Raw genomic sequence first — 24,402 nt, 5'->3', positions numbered from 1 at the left:
GGGAGAAGGAGGAATGGCTTTAAGCTGAAAGACGATAGGTTAAGATTAGATACTAGGAAGACATTCTTTACTGTGAGGATGGTGAGGCACTGGAACAGGTTGCCCAGAGAGGTTGTGGATGCCCCATCCCTGGAAGTGGATGGGGCTTTGAGCAACCTGGTCTAGTGTCCCTGCCTATGGCAGGGGTGTTGGAACTAGATGATCTTTAAGGTCCCTTCCAACCTAAAGCATTTTATGATTCTATGAATAACAAAAAGGGCTTCTACAGGTATGTTAACCAGAAAAGGAAGGTCAAAGAAAGTGTACCCTCCTGATAAACACGGACAGCAAACTGGTAACAATGGATGAAGAGAAGGCAGAGGAACTCAACAACTTTTTTGCCTCAGTCTTCATTGGCAATCTCTCTTCCCACATCTCTTGAGTGGATGGACTGCAAGATAGGGACTGAGGGAGCAAAGTCCCTCCCACTGTAAGTGAAGATTCAGGTTTTTGACCACTCGAGGAACCTGAACACACATAACTCTGTGGGACCTGATGAGGTGCATCCTAGAGTCCTGAGGGAATTGGCTGATGTAGTTGCCAAACCACTCTCCATGATATTTGAAAAGTCATGGCAGTCAGGTGAAGTCCCAGATGACTGGAAAAAGGGAAACATTGCACTCATTTTTAAAAAGGGTAGAAAGGAGGACCCTGGGAACTACCGACCTGTCAGCCTCACCTCTGTGAGGTAGACCACAACAAACTGTTGCTGCTGTCAAAGGGGGTTGCTGTGAAGGTTGGCATGACTTCTGTGAAAGTCTGTCAGTCACTGAGAAGCCTTGAGCCAACTCCGGATGCACATTAATTATTCACAAGTTTTTGTCTGCAGTGTCATGATTTGAGAGCCCCCACCCCGGAGCTGAAAGATGGGTAGCTCCAGGGATGGATTTCCGGTGCTGAACCAATGGGAAACTTGGTACGCCTCTGCGGAATTACATATTTACTGAAACCAGAAAAGAAGCACTGTTTGTGCAGTTGGAATTAGAGACCATGAGGAGAGAGAGAGTGGGGTCGTATGGCCCACGGAGGCCAGGGTTTTTCCGGGGACCCGACGCAGCTTTGTAGTTGGGCTGGGTGCTGGGCTAAGACCGCGCTGCCCCCCACTGCCAGTGAGAGGCAGCGGTGTGGGGTCCGAGCGACCAGTCAGGGTTGGAACCAGGCCCCTGGTGGGCAGGCATGGCACTGGAGCCAGGTCGACAAGGCCGAGGGGTGGCCCGGTACGGCGTTGGAGCAACCAGGGATGAACTGGGCCCCTAGTCGGAATATGCAGCAGTCAGAAAGCAAGAGAGAGACTACTCCAGGAGTTTCCCGACCAGACTCGTCACCTTCCCCCCCCCCCCTTGCCCCCTGGGGGGGGGCGCAGTAAGCAAACTGGTTGGGCCTTGCAAAGAAACGGCGGCAACCACAACAGCTCAGAATGAGCAGAGAGGTCCTTCTGAGGAGCGAAGCAGGCCTGAAGCAGCAGCAATGCACAGCATGGAGCATGTAGGGAGCAGAGTGGGCCTGGAGTGGTCCAGACGATACCAGCAACCAACTGGAGTTGGGCGGAGAGACGCGGCGATGCTTTGTGGAGAGAACTTGCAACGGAACAGAGAGAGAGATAAGTCTGTTGGAACGTTCTTGGGTAGGGACTGAGTCAAAAAACCCCAGAACCCTTTGACCCTGGAAAGGAAGGGTGTCCCCCAGACTTAGGGGGGCCCTCGGAACTCCCATGGAAGGAAACCTCCATGGAGCAGAGAATAAAGACTTTAAGCTTTAACTCCCTGTATTCCGTGGTGACAACATGGTGATTATGAGTGTTTCCCTCGAAGCCCATGGTGAGTCCTCAGTGGGAACTGAGTGACTAGAGGCGGGGTACTAAGATCCCGCACCCTAGAGAGAGAGAGAGAGAAGGTTTCCCAGCTATGGCGAATCAGGGCTGTAATCCTGAGAGTGAAGGAGAGACGACTTCTCCTCCTGGACTTTATGGGGGAGAAGGGGTGATTTTTGTCAATACATAGTTTGTTATGATAGGAGAGACTATTTAGAATTGGTGTATATATTATTTTATAGTTTTTATTCTGTTAGCAATAAATTTTGATACCATTTCCTGTCATTGTTAAACTCAGAACGGCCAAAACGACACAGATATCAGACGTAGTCCAGGTGTAAGGTGATCAGGAAGCTGTTTATTGCTCTCAAGTGTTTCTTTTATACTCTTTGTACACTATCGTACCACAACACAATTGGTCAAAAGTCTCAAGTATAAAACACTGTATATACTTTAATTGGTAATACAGAAGACACTGCACACACTCTTATTGGTGACACTGAAGACACTGTGCATGCTGTGACATGCTATTGGTGACACTATACACATTTTGATTGGTGATCTTTGGTCTGGGCTGCATTACGTTTGTTCCGTCCGGCATTACAGTAAATATTTCCTAAAAGTTGTTTAAATTCCTCATCACTAATTGCCAGACTGATGACAGGTTCTCTGTCAACCCCGACAATTTCCCAATGGTGAGTCTGTTGCCTGTCTGAGAACTTCTCTCACATTTGAGCAAATTTGTGGGGGTTTGAAGAATTGGTCTTTGGGTCAAACCATGTCAACAACCTTTTCCATTGCAACTGAAATAGGCTTTTGCTGGAAGCAATTTGATGAGGTAGAGCTGACTCATAAAATCAGAACTTGAATGAGATATTAAATGCTGACTTGCTCCCCACCACTCCGACCCTCTCTTCAAAGAGCCATACTGTCTTGCTTGGTTTGGCAAGGCTTCCTTCACACTGCATCTGATAAGGTCAGATCCCCAATGCAGGCCTTGCCCTATATTCCTTGTTATCCCATCTCTATTTCCAGAACTAGTTCATATTTCTTTAGCTGTACAAACAGCTAGTTTAGTTAATGTGTTTGTAGGAAATAACTTTCCCTTGCAGGTTAGTTTAGCACTGGAAAAGGGAACCCAGAAAGGTGGTGAAATCTCCATTCTTGGAGAACTTTCCTAGACAAAGCGATGACTGACTTGGTCTTGTGTTGCCAATAACTATACTTCAGTGAAAGGCTGGACTAGATGGGATTCAGAGGTTAATTTCAGTTAACACTTCTGGTATAATATTCTACTGTCTGCAGTGGTGTTTCAGTGGGAGATATGTGAGTACTTACAGATGTTTACATTTAAATGGATTAAATATGTGACCATTGGTTGTTCTATGGTGCCTAATGGTCTCAGCAATCAGTATCCCTGCTACACAGTCACATTCTCTATGTTCTCTTAGGTTTTAATGTAACTGCTCTCATCTAACTGCAGTGTTTTACCATTGACAGACCTAATCCTTACTCTGAAGCCACCCATGTAGTCAAACTCTGCATTTGGTAGGAGCAGTAGTATTGTATGATAAGTCTGATTCTGGAAATAAACTGTAAATTCCTGTTCCTAATTTTATAATGAGTAATTTCTGGTGAAATAAAGGGAAAATTCTCCAAATGTAAGTGTCCCAGTATCTTAGTGCAATCTTGAGATGATCTAGTCCAACCTCCCTGTTCAAGCAAGGTCAGCTAGTGCAAGTTGCCCAGGAATAATAATAAGACATTTATAATAGTAAGAAATTAATTCTCCTAATATTTATTCTGTAGGTTTAAGTTGAATATTTATCATCCACCCCAAAATAAATTTACTCCACTTGCTCCTCATTGTAAATGAGTGACAACTTTAACAAAAACAATCTTTAAACTCATAAATTCAAATTGTAATATTTTCCTTAAAAGTCCATTACTTTCTATTAGTATTCTATCAGCATTTAAACTATAACATTTCATCTCTTTGCTTCTTTTGTTATCCCTCTACTTTCTTTTAAACTTTCTGATTCTATCAAACAAACTACAAAAAGCAAAAGGTTTTATTCGTGTGAACCTTTCAATAGAAACAAGAGGCTAATAGTTTTTCATAATGATACATTTTAAATTCAGATTTACAGTGGTGGCTTTTGGGACAGTTTTTTAAAGCTGTTGAGAGTTTAATATGTGTTTAACGAAATCCTGTCTACCTTCCTTATAACAACAGGGAAAGGGAAAAAACCTGATAAACATTTTTATTTACTTCCTAAGGAGGGGCTCAGTTTTGGAAAGACCACCCACCTGAAGGTAGCAATTACAGGGATGGAATGGAAGAGTTAAATCCTACAGGATTTATCATTGCTAAGACATCAGAAGAAGATACAGGTATGCTCTTGTTTTTAGAGCATGTTAGGTATTTTATTTTCTCAAACCTTAATAGTTAGATATACTATTGTCCACAGTGTGAGTGTAGTTTGTGACAGTAAAAAACCCAAACAAAACCACAGAAAACAAAACTGATAAAAAACCCCTCTATGAATTTAGGACATGTACTTCATTTTTTCCCCTCCTCTGACTTCCCTCAAGTTTTAACTATGATATTGTTATTAGGTTTGTATATTAGAAAGTTATAAAAGGAATGATCATGATTGTGCTTTAACAATTAACCTAAGAGCTTATGTTTTGTGCTCAACTTTGTTGATATTTCAGTTTTTCTTCTTTTTGAATGAAATTCTTGCACCATTGAAATCAATGCAACTGATTGCAAAAAATCAAAGATTTTACTTCTCTGCCTTAGTTTCTTCATCTATAAATTTGTCTATTTACTTTCACTCACTGTTCCAACATGGTGTAAAGTTTAATAAATTGCTTGAAGATTCTGTGGTGATACAAGATAATTAAACTATCAACTTCTACAGAATTGAATTTTTTAGATGGTGAGTTTTTTTACAGTCCCTATATTCCATTCTTATGCAGGTCACTTTAAAATGTAAATTAATACAAGTGAAAATAAATTTATAGTAAAACTGTCAGAGTTTTCTTACAGAATGATGCATACATTAGCAACAAAAGGAGGGTTAAGAAGAATATCCTTTATTGGATGCAGGCAGAAACATAGTGACAAAGGATGAGGTACTTAATGCCTTCTTTGCCTCAGTCTTTATTAATAACAGTTGTACACAGAGTACCCAGACTGCTGAGCTGGAAGACAGAGACAGGGAGCAGAATGAAGACCCCATAATCTAAGGGGAAAGGGTTAGAAACCTGCTACACCATTTAGACACACAAATCTATGGGGTGGATAGGATCCAACCAAGTATACTGGTGGCAGGTTCTGCTTGACTAACTTGATCTCCTTCTATGACAAGGTGACCCAGTGGGGATGTTGTTCACCTGGACTTTAGAAAAGCCTTTGATACCATTTCCCACAGCATTGTCCAGGAGAAACTGTCTGGACAGGTATATTCTTCGCTGGGTAAAAATCTGGCTAGATGGCCAGGCCCAAAGACTTGTGGTGAATAGCGATAAATCCAGTTGGTGACCAGTCACTAGTGGAGTTCCCCAGGGCTCAGTACTGGCAACAGTTCTGTTTAATGTCTTTATCAATGGTCTAAATGATGGAATTGGGTGCACCTTCAGTAAGTCAGCAGACAACACCAAGTTGGGGAGGAGTGTTGATCTACTTGAGGGTAGGAAGGCTCTACAGAGGGATCTGAACAGGCTGGATAGATGGGCCAAGGCCAATTGTATGAGGTTCAACAAGGCCAACTGCCAGGTCCTGCACTTGGGTCATAACTCCATGCAATGCTATAGGCCTGGGGAAGAGTGGTTGGAAAGTTGCCCAAAGGAAAAGGATGTGGGGGTATTGGTCGACAGCCAGATGAATGTGAGCCAACAGTGTGCCCAGGTGGGCAAGAAGGCCAATGACATCTTGGTTTGTATCAGAAATACTGTGGTCAGCAGGACTAGGGAAGTGATCATCCCTTTGTACTCTGCACTGGTAAGGCTGCACCTTGAATACTGTGCTCAGTTTTGGACCTCTCACTGCAAGAAAAACATTGAGGTGCTGGAGCACATCCAAAGAAGAGTAACAAAGTTGATGAAGGATCTGGAACATAAGTCCTATGAGGAGTAGCGTAAGGTAATGAGTTCTTTTAGTCTGGAGAATAGAAGGCTCAGGGAAGACCTTATTGCTCTCTACAGGTATTTGAAAGGAGATGTCAGTCTCTTGTCCTATATAACAATCAACAGAATAAGAGGAAACAGACTCAAATTGAGCCAGGGAAGGTTCATGTTGGTTATTAGGAAAAAATTCTTCACTGAAAGAGTTATCAAGCATTGGAACAGGCTGCCCAGGGAAGTGTTAGTCACCATCCCTGGGGGTATTTAAAAGATGTGCAGATGTGACACTTAGGGACATGCTTTAGTGGTGGACTTAGTAGAGTTAGGTTAACAGTTGGACTTGATAATCTTCGAGACCTTTTCCAACTTAAAAACTTCTATGATTCTATGGCTCAGTAACATCAGAATCTGCAAGATTCACTTAGATTTTGTTCTCTAGAAGCCTGTTTGGTGGTGAAACTCTTGTTTTCAGGAGGTAGCTCCTTAAAAAAACTTCCATAGGTATCTAATCAGGACTGCCTTAGAGTTTTCAAATAATAAAGAAGTAGAGTTAATTCCTGGTTCTGAACTCAATTTGTTCTGACTCTGTATTAACCGCATCATGTCAGATTAGCAGTTCTTCAGAATTGTATCAAACCACACAGAATTTTACAGTATCAGGAAACCCTTGCAAACAGAACCGTATGCTTCACTTATTTACATTTCCTCTATCATGCAAAATGCTTTGCAGGAGCAATTAAACAAGGCTTAAGTAAAGGCTAACTCGATGTTAGAAACAACTTTACCATTTGTAAGATTTTATGTCATAAGTTTTTGATTTGGGCAATGAGTAAATTCTAAATTTACCTGGAACTATTTTAACTCTGATCTCTTTCAAAAAATTAAGGTTTACTTGCATTTAAAGTTCAGGAAGCTCATATAAAATAAATAAGGTTGTTAAAACTTGGTTATTATGTCTTGTTGTACACTTATCTATGCCTTGAACCACATGCATTTCAGTACCCATGAATTTATTGGCTGATCAGAACTGTGCATAGTCAGTATTTACAACAGTACCTGTTACAGGTATGGTGTTCATGACCTGTGTTCTCAAGAATCATGTTTGTGTCGTTGAGTTTGCAAAGGAAATTGCCTGCATATTTAATATACCTCTTACCTATGAATTGTAAAGGAATCAGTTAAATCTCACATTTTGGTAAGAAGGTGGAAAATGTGAAATGGATCTGTTTATCAAATAAAATGGAATTGCATGTCTTGATTTAAAAAAAAAATAAAATATTTCACAACTGCATACATTTATCTCTCTTTTTTTAAATTCCAGAATCGAATGGAAGAAAGCAAAGCACTCTTTAGGACAATTATCACATATCCATGGTTCCAGAATTCTTCAGTTATTCTGTTCTTAAATAAAAAAGATCTCTTAGAGGAGAAAATTATGTACTCCCATTTAGTTGATTATTTTCCAGAGTATGATGGTAAGTATATTGCCACCAGAGTTCATGCCTCATTTAAACTGCAGTAATGACAAAATGTAATAGTCTTGCCCTTACTTTGCTTAGAGGTTCTTAGGACAAAGATAATCACCCTTTCTTCATTACACTAATTTTCTTCTTTACAAATTGTACTTAGTACACCAAATGGTTAGTTTGTAGTTGAATGACTTACTGTTCATGTTTTTTTAAAAATTATATAAAAAGTAAAAAATTAATAAAATGGCAATTGTTAATTCTCCAAATTTTTAAAGTCACTGAAGTCTTGTGAAACTTTTTAGATTTTTCAGGATTTCATCTTGTACCTCCATTAATAGTGGATAAGATGGCAGTACCTTTCATGTGAAATTATTGATTCTAAATGAGTAACATAATATTAGCAATGGACCTTATTCTGTCCTTGTTCATAAGTTGGGGTGAGGATTTGAACTGAAGTATAAAGCTAAAATTATATAAAAATACATTTCTTATTCTACACATTATTTTTGTTTTCTACACATTAATTTTTGTTTTGTTTTGTGCTTGTTTGTGCTTTGCTGCTTTTTTGTTTAAGGTTGGATATCTGAAGAGAAGTATCATAAATTCTCTGTGACTGTCAAAGGAACCAGTATCATTCTGCCCACCCTTTCATTGTACCATTTCTTTATTGTTTCCATTATTTTAATTTTATGTTACTTATGTGAAGTTTAATGGGCTTGTCCCAGAAAACGTTACATGGAACAAACAGCTGTTTCTAAGGAAGCTGTACTTACAGAAAGTGCTTCTGAGGTGAAAAGTTAGGTATTCTAAGGTAATTGAGTGGAGGTTTTGGTAACAGAGAATAAAATCAAATTCATATAATAATATCTCTTTTGTCTCACCAGAGAGTGAAAAGCAGATTCAGAAGCTACAAAAAAAGATTAAACCTCTCATTTTCAAAACTAGATAGTGATAAAAGAAAAAAGTTTCAGGTTTTTCCTGTTTGAGAGGAAAGGATGTGTTCACAGTGAACAACCTGAAGGATCAGACCATACTTATTTATGAGTCAGTGTAAGTTTAGTTTGATAGTACTAAACAGAAGAGAAGTGACAGTTTGAATAGAATATATTCTTGTCTTTTCAAGTTACAAGTGTGACAGGTGCCTTAGATGACATCCTGCAGGTGAGAAGGCTGTATGGGTCCTTCTATTATGAGCACTAAAGTGGAGATACACGTGTGTTAAATGCTTGTCCAGAAAAAAACAGACAAAATTCATACAAAATTGAGGTTGGAAGGGACCCCTGAAGATCATCTAGTCCAACCCCCCTGCTCAAACAAGGTCACCTAGTGCTGTTTCCCAGGAATATGTCCAGATAGCTTTTGAATATCTACAACCTCTCTGGGCAACCTGTCTCAGTGCTCAATCACCCTCACAGTAAAAAAGGGTTTTCTGATGTTTAGATGGAACCTCCTGTGTTTCATCTTGTTCCCATTGCTTCTTGTCCTGTAACTGGGCACCATCAACAAGAGCTTGGCTCCATCTTCTTTGCACCCTCCCTTCAGGTATTTGTACACATTGATGAGATCTCCATCTGAGCCTTCTCTAGGTTAAACAGTCCCAGGTTCCTCAGCATTTCCTCCAGTCCCTTAATCATCTTAGTGACCCTTGGTTGGACTTTCTCCAGTATGTCCGCATCTTCTTGTACTGAGGAGCCCAGAACTGGACATAGAACTCCAGGTGTGGCCTCACCAGTGCTGATTAGAGGGAAAGGATCACCTCCCTTGACCTGCTGTCAACATTCCTCCTAATGCAACCCAGGATACCATTAGCCTTCTTTGTGTCAAGGGCACATTGCTGGCTCCTGTTCAACCTAGTATCCACTAGGACCCTCAGGTCCTTTTCTGCCAAACTGCTTTCTAGTTGGGTGGTCCCAGAATATATTGGTGCCTGGGCTTGTTACTCTTGAGGTGCAGGACTTGGCACTTCCCCTTGTTGAACTTCATGAGATTCCTGTCAGCCCATTTGTTCAGCCTGTTGAGGTCCCTCTGGATGTAGCCACTCCACTCTGTTTTGTGTCACCAACAAACACACTGAAGGTACACTCTGCTCCCTTATCCAGATCATTAAAGAAGACGTTAAACAGGACTGGATGCAGTATTGACCACTGGGGTACCCCACTAGTTACTGTCCTCCAACTAGACTTTGTGCAACACTGATCACCAGACATTCAGTCAGTTTTCAGTCCCACTCAGTCTGCCATCCAGTGCATACTTCATCAGCTTCCCTATGAAGATCTTATGTGAGACAATGTCAAAAACCTTACTGAAGTCCAAGTAGACAATATCCACTGCTCTCCCCTCATCAACCAGGCCAGTTATTTCATCATAGAAAGTTGTCAGGTTTTCAATCAGTCAGCTCAGAGAAACCCTCTTTCTCTTCTCCTTTGCCATGGGTAAAGGAAACAAAAAAAGGTTATGGACAAGTAGGGTCATAAACAGTAAGCCAGACCTGAAAGTCTTTCAGTGTCTTACTCTAATTCTGCAGATCTTGCTGGACTTAACCCCTTAGACAAGGTTATGGTTTGATTTGATTTCTTTTGGTGGAAAGATGGGGTGGGTGACTGCTGTGGTTTACCCCCAGCTGGCAACTAAGTATCATGTAGCTGCTTGCTCACTCCTCCCTTCCTGGGGAGAAGAATCAGAAAAAAACTAAACCCCATGATTTGAGATAAAAACAGTTAAATAATTAAAATAAAGTAAAATATAGTAATAATACTAACAATAATAATAATAGTAATGAAAAGGACAGAGAATAATAACAATTGATGCACAATAAAAGAAATTAATGCACAATATAATTGCTCACCACCCAATGACCAATGCCCAACCCATCCCCAAGCAATGATTGGCCCCTTCTGGCTAACTTCCTCCAGTTTATATACTGGACATGGCAGTCTATGACATGGACTATTCCTTTGTCCAGTTCGGGTCAACTGTATTGACTGTGCTCCCTCCCAGCTTCTTGTGCAGCTCCTCACTGGCAGAACATGAGACACTGAAAAGTCCTTGACTCACTGCTCAACAATGACCAAAACATCAGCGTGTTATCAGCATTATTCTCATACTAAATTCAAAATGCAGCACTGTATCAACTACTGTAAGAAAATGAACTCTATCCCAACCAAAACCAAGACAGTTATACAGTCTTTGGGTTGCACAGGTCACTGTGTGGTCCTGTCTGCTGTTCCAACACCCTGTTTGGAGATGTTGAAGATGGACACATTTGGAGAACTGATCAGAATTAGGTATTTTTTAGATGGATCACTTTTCCCATGTGGGCAGTAAAATGGAGAAAGTCGCATAGGGATGAGAAATGGTAACCAGGATGGCAAGCTGGACTGATTGGCAAGTTGTACTGCACAATGTCATAACATTGGATGAGAGATTGAAATGTGCTCAAGGGTCAGAGTACCACATGAAGGTATACTTTCACAGATCATACTAAAAGACCGTCTCAAAGACTGGAATAAAGTGCTGGGAGGGGGAAAAAGACAAAAAGGGACCATGTTTGTGAAGGAAAGAAGAAAATATCTATCCACAGGAGCACACTCCCCTCCAGTCTTCAAAGAAAATAAATGATTATGCTTACCAAGCTAATGTAGGCAAGCTAAATTGTAGTACTTTTTATATAGGACTTGACTATCATATAGAGAGACCCTTTTAAGACTCCTAAATAGGGAGTAATGGACAAGAAACCTACTAATTTGTATTAATTCTTTTCCAAGATTATTTAGATCATAACCACTTAGCATTCTAAATCTAGCATTAGTTCATTCCCTTTTTCTAGATACCTGAGGTGGAAAATTTTCTTTTTAATTTTAGTTTTCCATACTTGAATTCCAGTCAGAAAAAAATTAAATTACATTATAATAAGCAGACATGTTATTAGGCAAGCAAAATTTGGATACAGGCTTTGAATAGTGCAGTAGATTTTGAGAGGGACAATCCTGCCTGTGCCTACCCACTGTAAAACTGTTTAACAAAATTCTAGGAAGTTGATTAAAACAATAAATGGCTTATTTTGAAGAAATCATTGTCTTCGAAAGTCTAGGAGTCTCCTTTACAAATATTTAAACTTATTAAGAGTAAAAAAAAATAGTAGGGAAATTTAGCTTTACTGCTGTTTCTATAGAATATGTGATGAAGCTAAAGGTTAGAATCTGTTGTGTTTAGAAATTTAAAACATTTTGAAGTCCTCTTTGTCCTAGTTCAGAGAACTTATTATCTGTTTACATGTTCTTTACATCTCAGTGTGTGAACCAAATATATGCAGGCAACCAAGACGACCACAATCTACAGCTGAAGTGCGAAGAGTAGATTTATTCCATCACCTTGCTGGCAAACGGGGACACATATGCTGCTAAGCTTAGTCCATTTTAGCAGGGGCAAAAAGCATGCAGGGCTGTTCCTGACCTCAACATAACAAAGGACCTGGTGCATGCGCAATGCTTCACAAGACTGTGATCTCCTCCGTGCTTTTTATGATCTCTCTCTCTCCCAACAGGAGGCTCAAGCCTGTCTGTGAAAGATGCCTCAAGTTTCTGATAGCTTTTATGTTATCTCTACAGAAGTTCTGCTTCTCAAAACAGGCAGAGGGTAATCAACAGTAAATATGTGAAGTTTCCCACACTGCTACAAGGTCATCTCGATCAAAAACAGTTCTATTTTTCTCTCCTTGACAAATCTTACACTTTTCAACCCTTTCCTCCCCACACTCAGAAAATGTGTAGTCTGTGTATGTGTCTATATACACACATACATATTCATGTACATACACCAAGATATTGTAGAATCATGTTCTCCTTCCACAAGGCTTTGCAACTAGTAAATATCAGAAAGCATTTTATCTTCTGTGCTTCCTTTGCTGCCTAATTTGTGCATTTATGCAAATTAGAAATGCTTAAAATTGTATTTAAATATTAAAAATAAGTTTTATTTTGCAGTCATTCAAAGTTATGTGGGCACATACTAACCCCTTAAGTACAGATTTCATAACCAATGAAGGACAGAACTATATAACAACTGAACCCTGGTATTTATATTGTCATGTAACAAGACCAGGACCAATGAGGAGATAGGAGGTGGCGGCACAGCAAACATACATGTTCTGTAGAAACCCACATTGCAGAAACAGGAGGACAAGGGAATAATGGCATATGAAATTTGCACTGGAACAGTATATGTATATACAGTATAGGAAAAAAATAACTTGTGACTAATGTTCCTGCTTCTGTGCTGCTCTTTTTGCTGTGAACATGAACAAATCCTCACTCATAGATTGGAAGTCATTATTTTGCCTTCTGCCTTGTGCAAAGCAGAACATGCAGTTTGGTTACATAGACTTTGTGTTCTTCTGAGAATTACAGAGTTTTTTGAAATTTAATTAGATTGTTATGTATAATTTAGATAATTGATTTGTTAGAACAATAATTTTTTGCAATTGAACAGCTTTAACTAGCAAGCATGTATATTTTACCATCACTAAAGTAAATTAAATTCTGTTGGGGACAGTGTCAGACCAGGTTAAGATGTAACTTGATTATGCTACATTTTAAAAGAACGTACTTAAGTATAGTTTAAATACAGGAGACATAGACTGAAAATGGGTCAAATCTATTAATTTTTAATATATTTATGAGTATAAAGCAACTAATTCTTCTGTTGTTCATTTTGTGGGATTATAGATCATCGATTTCATCTCTCCATTTTAAACATCTTATGGAAGAAAGATGATAGTCAGAAGGAAAAGAACAACTCTTGTATGATCAACTTCTGCAATTTCCTTCCATTTTTATTTTTTAATGGTTCCTATTGGGAAAAAATAGTATATGGTAGTATTTATTAGTAAAATTTTTCTCTTCCTCTCTTATACAAGGATTGCAGACTGAGTTTTCTGTTTTCTGCTCCTGAGGTTCCCCTCCAAAATAGGCTCAAATATTGAATTGACTTTAGGAGAAACTGACTTTTTCTTCTTCATTATCAGGACCACAACGGGATGCACAAGCGGCAAGAGAGTTCATCTTGAAGATGTTTGTAGACCTGAATCCAGACAGTGACAAAATTATCTATTCCCACTTCACTTGTGCTACAGACACAGAGAATATACGCTTCGTCTTTGCTGCTGTCAAGGACACAATTCTACAGTTAAACCTGAAGGAGTACAACCTGGTCTAACTGTGCCTAAGAGGCCCTCCAAGACCACCTTTGCGTGATTGAAGATATACAAGAGGGACTGCATTATCTGTGAAAACAAATTGCATAATACTAATTTATTGCCGGCCGGCACTCTGTGAATGTTCACAGAGTTTTTAGTTAATATTATGATTTTATTTAAACTATATGGCAGAAAACCAAAAGATGCTGAAGTACATTCACAGTACATTTTCTTATTTTTTAGGCAAAATCTTGTGACTCAGTGGTTTTTAAATTCTCAGTCATACACTCACAAAGGATAACAGGTTTTTGCTATTGAAGCAAAATCAAGCTGGTTTCCTTTTTTGTCCCCCCCTTATGTTTTTAAAGATACAGTGGCTGTTTTACTAGTTGCATTCCTTGATAAAATATTTTCTGTTGAGTGATTTGGTCAGGAAAATTGCTATCATCAGAACTGAAGTTATCAGTCATTCAAATTCTACAGAATGTGCTTTCTCTGAAGGATCAAAAGTACTGATAGTGTGATTTTTTAAATTCTTAAAATGAATGTTCTCATTCTGTCTTCACTTCTGAGACTAGAATATTGGGAACTGAAAAATAGAAATAGTTGTGTATGAATTTAGAATTTAAATATACTTTCACAGTTCAGAAAGATGCATAGAAGACAGTAATGAAAGACACAAAGCTGGGATGTTCATGGAATATCATAGAATCTCTTTTTAATTGCTATGTGCCATTATTATCTCTTTTCTTTATTCACAAATGTCAAACAGAAATGTCATGGACACTACACTTTCCCCAGTGTCTAGAGCCTGAAACAGGGGTGGGGTTTTATTTTTCAGTTGTGTGCACTTTTTTTTAAGTTAGAGTTTTTTTAAAGTGTGTTTTTCCACAGTAGAAAAAATATTTTTTGTTGTATAAAATCTTGCCAAATCTGACTTTTTATAAAATAAATACTTTCGAAACATAGGATACCAATGGAAATGCCAAACTAATGAATTGGGAACTGACCTGACTGAGTCAACTGCCAAATGATAAATAAGCATAGTTTCAGCTCATATATTCCCATTTTTAGAAAGTGTTCCATTTTCTAATGCCAAAAACAACAGTGTGAGTGAATATGCTACTTGGTATACATGTATAGAAGACAGTTTAATTTTCTTCTTATGTCAGAGATGGCATGAGATTTCATACAATGTTTTCTCTAATAATATCAAAGCACCTTTGTACAGCATGAAATTATTGATGAATGATCACATTAAGAAACCTTTCTTCATAAGGTTGTCTCAACTGATTCACAGACATTTGATAGGTTTCATGCAAAATAGCCTTTCTTGATGTTCTTAAGAAGGATTTCTTAATGTAAATCACTCTTGAAATTTAAACATGCAAATTTTTACTAACAAAAATGCAGCACACATCAATGAGCAGCTTAGGTTGAAAGGTATTTTTTTAACCAGGTGCATGATTGCTAGCAAGCTACAGAGAACTCTGAAGTCAGACATAATGGATTACTTACAACACCAAGTAGCAACAGGGTGCACTTAGCACAGAAATTGCTGCCTCTCAGCAGCAGAGGTGGAAAAATAATGGTTCGTTACTTGAGTAACAAAGTTAACAATAAATACTAATGAGGTGTTTTTCATCCTTAACCCTCCCAACAACAATAAGAATAGTTGCTATTTTTGTTCCCTCATAAAACACCTTATAATTGAAAACCGATTGTAGGTATAATGCAATTATGAATGCTATAGTCATTGTACATACATATATATATATGTCAGCATCCATACTGGCTTTGTAATCATTAATTTTTTGCAAATTGAATGTGTTGTGTTAATATGTATCTATGTAATTGTATCGTATGTCTTACAGCTAATTCACATTTGAAATAATGTTATTTCATTTACTTTTTTAAAAGAAGAATGTAAATGTTTTTCAGTTTATTCCTGACTAGATATTTGTTGTTTTTATTTAAAAAGAAAAAAAAAAAGTACAACATCATGCTATATAAAATCATTTGTACATTCCTTAGTAAAAGTAAATTGGAGACACACAGAGGACATTCACAATCAAAACAATGTTTAAATCTTGTCAGGGATTTATATGGATATAGAAGTTGTTTTTGTTGGAGGAATTTATACCATTATATCTAGGATTAGAATATAAACTCTTAAATATGAATTTGTATTTGGTAGATTCAACTTCAGTTAATTTTACCTTTCTAATAACCTTTCTTAGAAAAGTGAATTTAGAAACATTTCAAACCACTGAACTTAAGTACTAATGGGTATATGCTGTTTCCCTAAAAATATAAAGAAAAAATGCAAAACATCAGATCAGTTAAACACTATTTCAGAAATTACAGAAACCTTAACTCTAACAATAACAAAGTCACTAGTGTTAAAAATTTTAAGGAGTTAAAGAATTTTTTTTAATACAACTAAAGCAGGTAGTGGAAGGTTATAAAAAGTGACACTGACATTCTAAATGCATCATCAGAACAGCTATTCTTGTTATATATGTAATTATAACATTGGTCCTGATCTTGCTTATAAACATAACAAATCTTCTGTTTCCACCGTTGACTCTGGAGGGTGTGATAATATCCCTTCTTTCAACCTGTGAATACATTGACCACCTCGGATTTAGTGATATAAATAGAACTGTAGGAGGGGGAAAAAAAACCAGTGTTGCCTAATTAAGGTTTGGGTTTGTTTTGTTATTGGATATTGGGGGGGGTGGGTGTATGGGGTTTTAAGTTTTAATATAAAAAAGTTTTGTATAAAAACAAACCAAAAGTTTACTCATGCTTTATAGATATACTGTGATTGCAAAATTCAAGAGTGTGTGCCACTGGACTACTTCTGGTATATTTTGAGTTGAACCTGTGGCAATGTTTAGATAGTTTGTGCATATTCTGAAAAAAATATCTAGTCAGCATACTAATGCAAGCTTTACATGATTCACCTAACACAGTATTGCAGTGTGACAGTGTTTACAAAAGCATTTCCTTTTAAAATGACAGGTGTTCTCATTTGTAATATATTCCATTGCTGTTGCTGTTTTAATTGGGGATTTCCACTACACCCTATAGTGCTTGAGTCCAGAAGTATGTACTCTAACATGAAGTTGAAGGCAAAATAAGACAGAAACCTTTCTAACTTTGCAAAATTACATTATTTCATTGAATGTCATAAATGGGAGAGGAGAGGAGGAAACCATCTTGGGAAACTGTGTATTCTAGGTGTTCACTAGTACAAGAAAGCTGTAATATGTGTTTTACAGAAACCTTAAACTTGTTTTTTTCACTGAGTAGCTGGCACCTTCTTGACATACATAGGATGATGAAACTATAAGGGCACTCTTATAATTCAGACTCTTGAGTTTCAAAGTGTATGAACTGTAATTTTAAATCATACTGTCACATGATTGCGAAACACTTTTTAAATTTTGAAAGTGGAGAAGAGGTTTTTATGCTGACTATCAGTCAAAACTGACTGCATGATTTGCAAAAACTTTAAAAGGGGGTAAAAGGGCTGCATATGAAGATATTGCTAGACTCCAATTTTTGGTTATAAGATACAAAAGACTCAGATTCCTCAACCTAATGGCTCTTATGTTGTTATGCATTCTTCACAAAATAATGAAATAATAGGAGAAAACAAAGACATGTTAACCCATATGGAAAAAACATAATGCCCAAATAATTTATTATATGTGCTGCTGTTAATGAAGGTCTGCGCATGGTTATCCTGAATTACATTAGTAAACTAATGAAGTGTGCACAGTATATTAACAAGACCTACAAATTACCCACCTTTAGTTAAGAAATCAATTAATTAAATATGTTTTGGAGAGTCACAAGTGAGGAAATTAAAATGACCTGTTGTAGATATTTAATGGTTATTTTAGACATTCACACTTTAGCAGATACAGTCCCTCTATGGACATAAACAAGTAAGGTCATAAGTCCAATTTGTTAGTTTAGTAGGTATCATGAAAAACAATGTGTTTGAAAAGAACCACTGATAACTACTCTTTTTTTTTTGTTTTACTTGGTTTTTATTTACCATTTTATTTATCAGTCAAACATTTCCATGTAATCAGTAATCCATCAAGGGTCATTATTTATCTAGTTACAGGGATTTTACTGTAACTTTCACTCAAGTTTTTTTACAGTAGTCATGTTGCAGAAAAGAAAATAATAGAAGAGTTATTTGGGCAAAGCTGATGTTGAAAGTAGTGTCAAAAATGCAAGAGAATTCAACCAGATCAATTTTATTCTTGGGATTGCTGGTTTTGTGGTGGTGGGGTTTTTTTCTATCAAAAGATGGTCTAAACTGGTCTATTGGTGGATTTCTTATTTATCATGCTGCAGGAAATCTTTATTTTGACAATATAATGGAGGGGGTGTCATACATTTTTTTAATTTGCAGTGTTTAATAAAATAAAGATCATATTTGTAATTCTAAAGTGTCATTTAAATGCATGTATTGTCTATTGTTTTGGGGACAAAAATAGGGTGTGTTTTTTTGGTTTTCTGTTGAAAAAATTAATGCATAAATGTTGGTCCTCAGAAATTGTGCTGGTTAAAAATACAGTACTTTTCACCATAACTTTGTACTATAGTATCTTCATTCCTTGACATTTAGCTTTTCTGGAATGTATTTGGGCTTCTTGTTCTCCCAAAATATTTCTTATGATAAATATCAAATAGATGTATTATTCCAATAATTAGTTTTTAAATTATACATGCTCTGTTCTTATTGTCTATATATTAACATTTCCTGAATATTTTTATTACAGTTAGAAAGTTCAAAACATTTAAGGTTCAGTACAGTGAATACAGTTAGTTGACATTATTACTAAAAGTTTTTTTGGTTTGTGTACAACAGAAACTCAGAAACATGGGGAAAAATAAATAATAATCTATGTCTTTATTAATAGAAAACTTTCAGAATTTGTAGGCTGTTAAGTGAATTTCTTAAGTATTTTGCATGATTACAGTAGTACTGCAAAAGTAGAATGTTTCTTTGATATTTTTGTTTGCCTTAGTGATGATAGAAATAACAGAAAGAGGCCTACATATTGCTTTTCAGGATTCTGACATACTTGAACAGCAATCATTGCATCTCACATCCTTACTACTGAAGAAATGGAATTTCAGGATACTTGCAAAAATGACTTTTTTCTCTGTTATGTGATCACAAGTTTAAATAAGATTCTTGGAATGCAAATAATTTTCCTAAGTAAGGACTTCAGTGAATTACTGTTGCAGAATGTAAAGGAGAGGGATCAGTGAGGAAGGATTCCTTTTACCTTTATGTCTCAGTGAGAATAACATTAACAAAAATACAAGTGCAAGTTATGATATTTAGATATGTAAAACAGATGCTGAAACTGCATTTGTGTGATAAATTGTGCATAGATGTGACATAAACTTACATCACATACTATATTCATATGACCTGACTGTAAAACCATTTTGGACTATACTGTCCCAAACACCTAGGAATTTCAGAGTATTTGCAAACATCTGCCACAAAATATGCAGTTGCCTGTTTCTCACGAACACTTCTGGTATCAGTGACAGTTCACAACTGATCCAATTTCATAGCTCATTGCTGCCAAAATGAACCACTCTCCTCCTCAGTTCCTGGATCTCAGCTACATTGTACTTTCCCTCTCCCTTCTGTCGGCCCTTGGTACTTGGCAAACCAGTAAACTGGGTGAAAACAACATTTCTGCTATTCTTGCTTGACTAGTTTAGTATTCTAATTTTCCCTTTTTTGAGCCAATTTGGCTAATCAGTGGTTCAAACAAGTGCCAAGCTGACTAAAGGGAAGAGGTATAAGTGTGTGGCCAAAAGAAAGGCTCACAAATTAGAAAACAAGTAAGACTACCGACTACCCTCCTCTTAAAATCTAACCCTCAAATTTCCATGAACAGTGAACAGTATCTAAGCCCCTCATTTTAAGCACGTCATGGGCTACTAGGTATTCTGTTTTGGGAGAATTGCCCTTTTCACTTTGAAAGTCATACTTGGTTTTAGGAAAGGAAAAGTATAACAATTGGGCTTTCATTTGTCTCACAGAAAAAAGAAATCAAGTTCCTGTTTATTTCCAGTAAGATTTTAAAAATAAAAAATAAAAATAAATGTCTTCCTTCTGAAGATATTAAAAATGCCATGTCACTGCACATGACATTCAAGGTTACCGTCTCCTTGACCAAAACACTCCTTTCTTCTCCCTTCACACTCGTCTATCATCACACTGATTAATTGCTTCCTGCCATGCAAGGAAAATATTTTTACAGTACTGGTCTATGTATGCACTTTCTGGAATAGTTTCTGATCCTTCTGAATTTAGTGTAAATTACTCTTCTAAAACTGAACAATAGATGAAGAATAGTACAGCTGAAAAATAACATTCTTGCTTAGTCTTCTGTCATCTTCCTTCTACCGTTTTCCTCTGATTATTTTTCTATATCTTTCCTTTATGCTGTTTGTCATAAAGAGAAGGTTACTTAACGTATCAGATTCAGTTCTGGTAATAATTACAGAACTGTTTATACTGGCTAAATTAAAGATAAATTGTGACTAAGAATAGGATTAGAAAGTTCTGGTAATTGGGGACAGTTGTTATGTGGACACCCCTTTTAGAAAACAAAACTAGTATAACAAAATAGTTATTACACAGCCCACTGAAGCATACAATGGGTTAATATGGGTCAAAATTACTCATTGAAATTAGTCATTTCACACTGTCAACAGAGAATTGTATTTGCTAAAATGTTACTGAAAATTTGCTTTTTTTTCCACAGTCCTGTATGAGGTGGTTATTTCAATGATCAAAGACTGGTACTCAACTGAAGAAATGCATTAATTCAATACATTCAATTGTATTCTTGCAGAGATATGTTATTAAATAAAATTAATTTATATGATACCAGCAAAATAAGATGACTTGCATGCAGTCAATATTAAACATTTAAAATATGCATTTATTATAAAGAAAAAACACTCTCTCCCTATAAATAAAATTCCATTTATCTCCAAATGAAGTATTTGGAGTCTCTTGACAACGGTCAGTTAAATGTGCTCAAAAGTTTGATTATTGTATGCTAGAGGTTAATTGATTATCACATGCTGTAGAATATTTGTTTTATTCTAAATGTTGGTTTTAGAAAGTTGGAAGAACATCGTGCATTAATATCTTGATTGCTGCTTTTCTCAGCATGTCTTAGGAGAATACGGAAGACACACCTTCACAGTTACTGATAAGACCTGATTTACTTAAGGTTAAGACCATGACTGAAGTGTAAAATCTATGATTAAGGTTTTTATTTTTATTCAAATACTTCAGAATTTCAGTGTTTTATCTATCTGAACTCACTTAAGCAACCTGAGTATTATTGTGGTGTAAAAGGTCAGATGTATACTTAATCAAATTTGATACTTCCCTTGTGTACTGGGTTTGCGTGTCCAAGTTTTGGTAGCAGGGGGGCTACAGGGGTGGCTTCTGTGAGAAGCTGCTAGAAACTTCCCCCATGTCCAACAGAACCAATGCCAGCTGGCTCCACGATGGACCTGCTGCTGGCCAAGGCCAAGTCAATCAGGAATGATAGTAACACCTCTGTGATAACATATTTAAGAAGGAAAAAAAGTTGTTGGGCAGATGAAATTGCAGACAGAGAAGAGTGAGAACATGTGAACAACTCTGCAGACACCAAGGTGAAGGAGGTGAAGGAGGGGGAGGAGGTACTCCAGGTGCCAGAGCTGAGGTTCCCCTGCAGCCTGTGGTGGAGACTATCATGAAGCAGGCTGTCCCCCTGCAGTCCATGGAGGAAAATGGGAGTGCAGAGATATACCTGCAGCCTGTGGAGGAGACCCAAACTGGAGTAGGTGGATGCCTGAAGGAGGCTGTGACCTCGTGGGAGGCCCATGCTGGAGCAGGGTCCTGGCAGGGACCTACTGACCCATGGAGAGAGGAACCCATGCTGGAGCAGGTTTTCCTGGTAGGACCTGTGGCCCTGTGAGGGACCCACGTTGGAGCAGCCTGTGCCTGAAGGACTGCACCCTGTGGAAAAGTGATCCATGTTGCAGCAGTTTGTTAAGATCTGTTGCCCATGGGAAGGACTCACGTTGGAGAAGTTCTTGAAGGACTGTCTCCTGTGGGAAGGACCTCAAGGGAAACAGGGCGTAGTAGTTGTGCTTTCAGAAGAATTTGTAACGGGAAAGCTAGAAACTCTGTTTTCGCTTCGGAAGCCTGCAAAGTGCCTTCTCAAGAGGGTTAGATGTTTTTATTCCCCTTCTGCAGTCCAGAGGGGGTTGCAGAGAGTGCTGTGTTATCTCTCTCTCTCCTATGCCGGAGAGGCATAACCCTAACAGACCCTTGGGAAGGTGAGGGGAAAAACAGAGAGGATAAAGAGGCCCTGGAGAGGGCGGGAACTTGCCTTTTCTACCAAGGCCTGGTGCTTCAAGAAACACTGTGAGGTATTTGTAAGTTTCCCATGTTCTGGTCTTCCAAATAAACTTTTAAATTCTTTCCGCTGCCTTGGCATTTCTGGGGATACCTGCATATCTTACTTTACACAGGGGAAGGACTACTCTCCCTGAGCAGTGGCAGAAACAACCTGTAATCAACTGACCATAATCCCCATTCCCCGTCTCCCTGTGCTGCTGAGAAGGAGTTTTTAAGATTTATTTTACTTGTCATTATCCTGCTCTGATTCTGTTAGTTGACAGCTCCAAAGTGCAACAAGGGGAACAGTGCAAGGCAGCAAGACATAGAAGAGTAATTGTGCATCCTGAATCAAGTAAATGAAACTAATTCTAATAAATGACCTAAAAAATATGCATAATTTGATTATTTGGTAACATTATTCTTAATTATTTATTAATAGAAAATGTAATTCTTATTAGGAAATACAATTGTGACTTCGGTAGCTTAACTGGTTATCTTTTTAAGTCTTAATTATTTTAAGTTTTCATTCAATTATTTAAATTAAAATATAAAGGATAAGAATTACCTTATGCTAGACTATAAAAACTGGAAGATGAATTCCTTTACCCAACCCTCCAGCACATTATATGCATTGATATGTTTTCTTATAGAGACAAATATATGTCCTTTATTCATTCTTTTATTGCACAGAAAGTAAAAAGTCAGGTCTTTCTCATCAGAAATTTAATTAAATGGTATACATATCAGCTGTTCCCAACTTCATTTTCTGCCATCTATTAATATTCTTTAGGTTTTGCTTTCAACATTTTAATAGAATCATAGAATCCTAGAATGGTTTGATTTGGAAGGGGACCTTAAAGATCATCTAGTTCCAACCTGCCTGCTGTGGGCAGGCACATCTTCCATTAGACCAGGTTACTCAGGCCCCCATCCAGCCTGGCCTTGAACATCTCCAGGGATGGGGCATCCACAACCTCTCTGAGCAACCTGTTCCAGTGCCTCACCACCCTCACAGCAAAGAATTTCTTCCTAATACCCAATCTAAACCTGCCATCTTTCTTTTTAAAACCATTGCCCCTTGTCCTATTGTCACTGGTGGGAGTAGAAGGCTTAGACAAAGTTATTAAAAAGCAAAGCCTTGCCAGTGAGTCTCCAGGTACAGAAAGGATTCCCTTGTTTTCTAAACTCCTTCTTCAGAGAGGAGTCTAGGTGTGACTAAACGCAGTCTTAGCCTTGTTAATGGTTTAAATTTAAGGAATTATAGAGGTATGATTGAACCACTTTTGTCCCATAGGTTTTAATGATTGGCAAAATGAGAATATTTATATAAAATGAATAATTTATTTTATACAAAAGATCAGACAAAAGATCTTAATTGGAATTATTTACTACACAATATAAACACTAAAAATCTACTAGTAGAGTATAATATAGCATAAAGTAGTATAGTGCACAGTAACAAAGCAATTATTGAAGTAGTTATATTAAAGCTAGTAAAAAGAAATAATTATTAAATAGAGTGCTAGTCACACCTTTACAGCCCAACTATCAGCTTATCTGTCAAATCAGACTTCAGAAAGCAGGGTGTGTATTCAAAGTTTGGTGAACCAGGATGGTTTTAGCATAATTAACACCAAGGCAAATTGGATTCTGGACTGCATCCATAGGGGCGTTTCTAGCAGAGATGGAGGCATGATCAACCCACTCTTCTCAGTGTTTGTCAGGTCGCACCTGGAATACTGTGTCCATTTCTGGTTCCCACAATTCAAGATGCAGAGAAACTGGAAAGAGTCCAAAGGAGGGCCATGAAGATGATCAAAGGTCTGGAGAACCTGCCCTATGAGGAAAGACTGGAGGAGTTGGGTCTTTTCTCCCTGGAGAAGAGAAGGTTCAGGGAGAACCTCATCACAGTGTTCCAGTACTTAAAGGGCAATTACAAAGAGGACCAAGACTTTCTCTTCACTAGGAGCCACATGGAGAAGAAAAGGGGCAATGGGTGCAAGTTCCACCAGGACCGGTTTCATCTTCATACAAGAAAGACATTTTTTACAGCAAGAACAATCAATCACTGGAACAACCTCCCCAGGAATGTGGTAGAGTCCCCATTGCTGGAGGTTTTCATTAATCTCATCCAGGCTCCCTTCCCCATGAAAAGCTGGACCAGATGATCTTTCAAGGTCCCTTACAACTTTAACTGTTCTATGATTTTATGAAATCAGGATTGTTGTTGTACAGAGTTGGTGAAAGGCTTACTGGAATAAAAAACTTGTAGAAATGGAAAGTCGACAATTGC

General features: G+C 37.7%; 1 protein-coding gene across 1 annotated transcript in view; it reads left to right on the top strand.

Moving 5' to 3' along the window:
- LOC113957785 (guanine nucleotide-binding protein G(q) subunit alpha) overlaps nucleotides 1-13,662 on the top strand; it is a 164,403-nt gene extending 150,741 nt beyond the window's left edge. The window contains exons 6-7 of the mRNA XM_027665558.1: nucleotides 7,302-7,455; nucleotides 13,472-13,662. Of these exons, the coding sequence (XP_027521359.1) occupies nucleotides 7,302-7,455; nucleotides 13,472-13,662 (345 nt within the window). The remainder of the gene's footprint in view (nucleotides 1-7,301; nucleotides 7,456-13,471) is intronic.
- The last annotated feature ends 10,740 nt before the right edge of the window (nucleotides 13,663-24,402 follow it).

Source organism: Corapipo altera, unplaced genomic scaffold, assembly GCF_003945725.1.
Source record: "Corapipo altera isolate COAL_440 unplaced genomic scaffold, ASM394572v1 61148, whole genome shotgun sequence".
In the NCBI taxonomy this organism is placed as follows: Eukaryota; Metazoa; Chordata; class Aves; order Passeriformes; family Pipridae; genus Corapipo; species Corapipo altera.
Note: the sequence above shows the minus strand (reverse complement) of the source record. Positions and strands in the feature narration are given on the sequence as shown.